This window comes from Austrofundulus limnaeus, unplaced genomic scaffold, assembly GCF_001266775.1.
Source record: "Austrofundulus limnaeus strain Quisiro unplaced genomic scaffold, Austrofundulus_limnaeus-1.0 Scaffold9, whole genome shotgun sequence".
Taxonomy (NCBI): domain Eukaryota; kingdom Metazoa; phylum Chordata; class Actinopteri; order Cyprinodontiformes; family Rivulidae; genus Austrofundulus; species Austrofundulus limnaeus.
Window position 1 is genome coordinate 2,174,109 of NW_013952411.1, and position 6,883 is coordinate 2,180,991.

The 6,883-nt window shown below is 39.8% G+C and overlaps 1 protein-coding gene across 1 annotated transcript in view; it reads right to left on the reverse strand.

Annotated features, from left to right (window-relative positions):
- Positions 1-6,883, reverse strand: part of ttc21b (tetratricopeptide repeat domain 21B) — a gene marked incomplete in the record, with an annotated part of 12,519 nt that overhangs the window by 3,992 nt on the left and 1,644 nt on the right. Inside the window, 13 exon segments of the mRNA XM_014001493.1 lie at positions 650-788; positions 872-982; positions 2,714-2,786; positions 2,903-3,141; positions 3,269-3,490; positions 3,695-3,852; positions 3,939-4,068; positions 4,574-4,774; positions 4,928-5,025; positions 5,111-5,306; positions 5,602-5,700; positions 5,843-5,927; positions 6,447-6,604. Of these exon segments, the coding sequence (XP_013856947.1) occupies positions 650-788; positions 872-982; positions 2,714-2,786; positions 2,903-3,141; positions 3,269-3,490; positions 3,695-3,852; positions 3,939-4,068; positions 4,574-4,774; positions 4,928-5,025; positions 5,111-5,306; positions 5,602-5,700; positions 5,843-5,927; positions 6,447-6,604 (1,909 nt within the window).

Sequence of the window (6,883 nt, forward strand, 5' to 3'; positions counted from 1 at the left end):
AAAACGTAGGTGTGAGCGGCAGTGTGGCCCAACCTGTTCTGCAGGTTGCGGTCACTATGACAACATGCACAAAAACATGTCTGTCAGTAATAAAAACTAAAAAGAGCTCATGAGCTGAGAATGGTGTGCATACTGTAGCACACCCTACTGGTGAAATGCCTCAAATTCTCTCATACAACAAAAGAACACCGCTTTTCTGCAAACAAGTTTGATCTCATAAAATTGTTTGAAATATGATCCCACAGCCTAGTTGGTTGATGTTCTGCCAATGTGGAATAGTTTTGATAAAAAAAAAAAAAACTATTTCAAAAATACTTTTCAAACCGCCACCGACTCCTAGAAAGTCTCGGAGAAATTACAATTATTTTATAAAATAATGAAAAAAAAATGTTTGCCTTTTGTTTCCATTTAAATTATTTGCAGCAAATAAATGAGATATAAAGATCTGTGATGTCTGAGGACTTAAATCAGTTCGACATGTTAGAAGAAAAAAATTAGACATTTGCCTGAAACGCTTTCCTCAAATTGTTTTTGTTTTTGCAGTCTTTCAAAACTACGCCTTCACTTACAAACTACCTGTGATTTCTCTCTGCTGTGACCAATCCTAACTTTTGCGAAGCTAAGGCCTTAACATCACAGTTTTAAATACCTGGTTCAGAAGTTAGCGCTTCCTTCAGGACTTTCTCACAGCGCTCATACTGCTTCATCTTCATCAGAAGCTCAGCCAGGTCATAACGCAGGAAGTTCTGTTGTTCTGTCCTCAGGGCTACCTCATAGTAATTAATTGCCTGTTTGATAATCACAGAATTTGTTTAACCCAAGTTTGTTTCGATGCAAATAACTTTTAAATGAGTCTACAACGTGGGCCTACCTTGTTGTAGTTATGAGTCTTGACCAAGGCTTTCCCAATTTTACTGGCTAAAGCTCCATCTTTGGCGTTTTTCTCCAGAGCCTGTTCGTAAATCTCAATGGCTTTTTCAGGCTGAGGATAAACAAACATGATGGTAAGTAGCGTCACAATTTATTGCTGGTTGCTGGTATTTGTAAATATTATTAACAGTTGGGAACATGTGGTAAACATCTAAGGAAATGATTCATGCTTTAACAGACAAGCTGCTCTGGAAAAATACAGTTACTGATGGTCAGGTGGAGGTGATTCACTTAGACTTTGAGTGCTGCTATCTTCTCTATCGTCACAACCAAAATATGTGTCAACATCAGGATGCCTGTGTCAGCATCCATAAACTCATGGCGATGAGAAAAWGTCCCGGTTTTTGATTTAATGATTTATCTGAAACCAGCTGCCACTTAGCTGCAGATAAATGCTGTATGTTTTTGCTCTCTCGTAACCTTTTTATATCATGTTCATGGAGCTAAATGAGTCACTTCACTTCAGTGTTTTTTGTAAAGAAAAAAAAAAACATCATTTGTGCTGAGTAACTGTCCAGTCAGGCATCTTAACTCCTAAAAGTTTCAAAAACAGTAATTGTTTAGTTTTGGGACAGCGCTTCATCTAGTTGATACAGCTAGGTGTGCAACTACATCACATTTCTTTAATTAATTTAATAAAGAAACACTTCTTAAAGTGTTTTACATCACATATACCTGCTTTTACCTGGCTAGTGAGAAGTTTAGACACTAATTAAGATAAAGTTTTGGTAAATGATTCAATAATCCATCCATCCATCCATCCATCCATCCATCCATCCATCCATCCATCCATCCATTTTCTTCTACTTATTCGGATTGGGTCACAGGGGCAGCAGCCTAAGCAGAGACCCAGACGTTCCCTGGCCAGCCGAGATACATAGTCCCTCCAGCGTGTCCTGGGTCTTCCTCTGAGTTTCCTCCCAGTGGGACATCCCAGAAACACCTCACCAGGGAGGCGTCCAGGAGGCATCCTAACCAGATGAACCACCKCAACTGGCTCCTCTCGACGTGGAGGAGCAGCAGCTCTACTCTGAGTCCCTCCTGGATGACTGAGCTTCTCACCCTATCTCTAAGGGAGAGCCCAGCCGCCCTGCAAAGGAAACTCATTTCGGTCGCTTGTCTCCGTGATCTCGTTCTTTTGGTCACTACCCAAAGCTCGTGACCAGAGATGAGGGTAGGACCGTAGACCGACCRGTAAACCGAGAGTTTCTGCTCTCGCTTCACCACGACAGACCGGTACAGCGCCCGCATCACTGCAGACGCAGCACCAATTCACCTGTCAATCTCGCGCTCCATTCTTCCCCCATTCATGAACAAGACCCCKAGATACTTAAACTCCTCCACTTGGAGCAGGACCTCCTCCCCGACCCGGAGAAGGCACTCTACCCTTTTCCGGCTCAAGACCATGGTCTCGGATTTGGAGACACTGATCCTCATCCCGGCCGCTTCACACTCAGCTGCGAACCGCTCCAGTGAGAGCTGGAGATCACGATCTGATGAAGCCAACATGACCACATCATCCACAAAAATGTTTTTTATCAGGTTTATCAATAAACCTGATAAAAAATATAAATATGCTGTTACATAAACCGTAAGTAAAATGTCATACTGAAATGATTTTATATTTAGTTTTCACATTTGTGTCACACCATTAGATTAAATTAAGCTATTTTCAAAAATGTGAAAAAAGTTAGTGAGGGGAATTGTTTGTGTAAAGTCAGGGTATACTTTCAAAAAAAAAAAAAAGCTCAGATGTTTTTAATGAATCAAATATTATACGTACCTCCTGAATGTTCATGTAAGCGTCACCGAGCAGGAGGTACGTGTGAGCGCTGGGCAGCTTCTCCACCATTTCTCTGCAGGAAAGAGTCACAATCATTTTTCTATTATCCTCTCTTGATTAATCACACTAAATAACTCTAAGCTACTAAGAAGATGTAACATCTTTTATGAGTTTGAGTGTACCAGTCACCTGTAGCAGCTCACATACAGCAGTTTTTCTCTTCTGTGTTTCAGGTATATGTCAGCCATCTTCTCTTTGGCTTGGATGTAATAGGGCTGCTCGGGGGTAATGTTTCTCAGCATAGTCAGCGCCAGCTCCGTGTCGCCACGCAGCAGGGCCAGGTCTGCATTAGCAATAGTGACACGTAGTTCTTCAGGTGTGCCAGAGAACTCATTGATGGCATCTTGCATCACCTTTGTCGCTTGATGCTGAAAGATGGTCATCAGATAGTCATCGGAAAAATTGCTTTTTGCTTTAAAGCCAGAAATATGTGTGAACTCAAAGACAACAGGATCAAGTTACACTCGTTTTAGGTGAAAGGAATCATTGTTTTACCTGTTCCCCATTGAGCCACAGAGCCTCAGCTAACTCCAAGAAGACAGAAACACAGTCAGCAGAGCTCAGTTCTGTCTTCTTGTGCTTTGATTTGGATGACCCGGCTCTACGGACACTAGGAAGGGTCATAGCCATCTGCAACGTCTGAATAGCCTCAGCGAGCTCCCCCTTTTTCTTCTTAGCTTGAGCTTTGATCAGGTGGTACAAAGGGTGGTCTCGGATCTGGCATGGGCAAAGAATCAATGAATTTATGCAGACATAGCTCTCAAATAGTTCAAGATTTAAACTCATGCTAATCGGACGGGGACTCTGATTTAGAACTGGAAATTTTGTTTATATGAAGACATTTAAATCTGTTCTTCTTTCAGTGAACCGTTTTAAAGTAATTTTACTAGGTGAAACATTATTTTTTTCTCTTGGTTTTACCTCAAAGTTGTGGCTGAGGCAGAGTTCGAGCGACTGATTGCACAGTGTCACATTATCCTGCAGCAGGTGGATCTGGGCCATTAACAGATGAGCCTCTGCATAAGATGGACACTGGTCCAGGCAGTGGCTCAGACCATTCTGAGCAGCATCTATGTCACCTGAATGAACACAACAAGAATCTGAGTCAAGTCGCTCCCTGCAGAAATAGGTAAACTGATAAACTAAATTAAATGGCTGAACTYACCCGACTGAAATCGGACTTTGGCGAGCAGGAAGACTGCTTGACGGAGACCCGGCACGATTTTGACCACAGTATCCAACAATGTGGCACAGTGCTGAAGCTGAGGAGCAGGGGACTGGCCAGGAGAAGGAGGCTAAAATAAACAAAGTAAAAAATAAATAAATAAAGTAAAAAACGTCTTAAAAATGTTAATAGTCCTAAATGTCTCTTATTGTTTTTCTCCTGCCACCAAGAAAGTTAGGCAGCCATGTAATCACCTCTCTCTGTGATTACAGTGTATTTTCAGGCTCATACTCCAATTCTATACCACAATCAAGTAACTTTATTACCTTCAGTTGTAATGAAAATGCTGTATATATACAAATTAAAACTGACTTTGCATCATAGCCTAATCTAAATGCCTTGAAATTGCCCTCTGTCTCTTTAAGAACATCCTACCATTACCATATACTTTGAGCTCTAACAGATTCCAACCTTTCATTTAAAACATGGGTAACCTACAAAGATGGTTTAGAATGATTACTATACACCAAGACCACCAGAGAAATGATTAGGCTCCAACAGATTCTCTTCACTTTTGAATCATTTGTCCAGATTTTGAAACCATAATTAACCAATAACTCTTCTTTTGCTTTTACCTTAGCAGGACAAAGMGCAAGATACTCTTTGACAATCTCCAACAGGAAGTCTGGGTTCATCTTCTCCAGATACTCGACTCCCAGAGGCAGACCTTGGAGCGAGGAGAAGTGTGTATCCACAGAGTCATTCAACAGGTTGGTCACTTCTGCCTGAGGCTGCTGCTTTTTTCCTGCCAGTACAGCTTGTAGGTACAAAAGTTCCTAAAGATGAAAACACAGAAAAGAATGAACAGGAAATACAGTAAAAGTAAAACATAATATTAAAGTACCAAAGTAGAAAACAAGGCACATCATTTCTAAAGAATAATTAAAGTCAGTCCTTCAAGTATACGCTTGTAAAAAATAACATCTTACCCCTGATTTTCCTATGGACTGCTGAACCTCAGCAAGAAACTCCACCTGTTGTTCTGCATCTTCAAGTTGTCCCTCAATTAACTGACTATGGGCCATACCTGAATAATAAAGTGATTAAAGAAAAGAATGAGCCTCCATATATAATGCAAACTACTGAAGAAAAAAAAATGCACAACATATTACCAATCAAAGCTGAAACACTAGTTTTCTCTGTGTTACTAATGGCTGCCTTGTACCACTTCAGAGCCTCCCTTATTTTGCCTTGAAGTACCATCTGGTAGCCCAGTTCTGTGGCTAGATCTGGGTCCCCTGAGGACACAGAATAAGCCCGTTCCACCATTCGGAACGTCTTCTCGAGCACTTTCGCACTGCGTCCACACTGCAATAAAACGGAATCAGAAAAATAAAATGAAATATATAAATAAACTGGAAGTTATTATGAGTAAAAATAAAAGAAAAAAAAGAAAATGTTTCAGGAGGAGAAGGTAATTTCATGATGAAGCCTAACTTTTAGTTTGAATTGTGAAACAACGTTATTGTGTTCTTGTTAATTTGGTAGCACTTTATCTTTTTAATTTGATGAATGTTTAGTACAAAATTTTAACCCAAACCAGTAAAAACTGAGCAACCAATAACAAATTTAATTCAGAAAGAATACTGAAAACTGATCTTACAACACGGGCGAAGGCGACAGCCATTCTGTAGAGCAGCTCAGGGTTGTGTGGCTCCAGAACCTCCAAGCTGCTGATGAGGTTTGATATGTGCTTTTCTGCCTGTTAATGGGGGATATAAAGACAGATGGTGAGAACTGATGAACATCTTGTCAAACCTACAATCTCCAATTTATATAAAAATATAATAATTTTGATACTCTACCATTCAAAGAATAAACATGGATTGATGTGTAAGAATTACCTCATCAATATCCCCCTCTCTACAAAGAGAATGGAGAGCCAGCATCCGCAGCGCCTCCAGGTTATTTTTATCTTTCTGTAAAAGCCTGAAACATGACACAAGGCGATGTGAATAAAATCTAACCCCAGCACTTAATAAGAAAGGATTCCTTTACTGCTCACAATAGAATATCTGATACTCCTGCAGCACTATGTTAAATTGCCAGATAAATACAATTAACAATAAAAAAGGTGCTTGTTACCCAGATTGTGTGCAGGCGCCATGGGGGCTCTGGACTTTGTGYAACCTAAGATATGGCTCTACTTCCTGTTTAGCAAACCTAGAAAGCAATTCTATCAAACTATTTGTGATTCTAGGACTTTGGCTCAAAGACATTTTGTGTTGTCTGGAACATTTTAGGATTAAAAAGAGCAAGAACAAATAGCACTGCTGTTTTGATCTCTATGCACAGATTTTAAATATTCCTGCTCGTTCTAATCATCGAATGTATTGTTTGCTTTTGAAAAGACTTTGTCAAAACACAGAGGCAAACCCGAATAAGCTTCTATGGAGAGCAAATGTGTGTATAATTTAGAAAATAATTATAAACTGTCTTCATTTTTACCTGTGTGCTGCATCTACGGTTTGATCCCAATCTTGAAGGCTTAACAGCAGTTTCATTTTCTTGATAAGGGCCGGTAAGAACCCAGGAAAACTTGCTATAACTTGGTTAACAATTTCTAATGCTCCAGAGTAGTTCTGACGATATTCATAGTATTGTGCCTAGAATGAAAGAAACAAGCCACACAAGACAAGATATTTAAATATCAGTTTGCAAACAAAACATAAGGCTGTATTTATAAATGCAATGACGGAATAACTGAAATATTTTACAGTATTGGAGAATCGTAACCTCTGTCAGTATTAGCAAACATTTGGTTTGCTTTCAGACCTTTTTCGTTTGTTTTATTAAAATGGATTTATTTTCCCAGGAAGCGTCCAACTAAAATATTTCTTATTTCAGGTATCATAGTGAAAATGTGTGTGTGTGTGTGTGTGTGT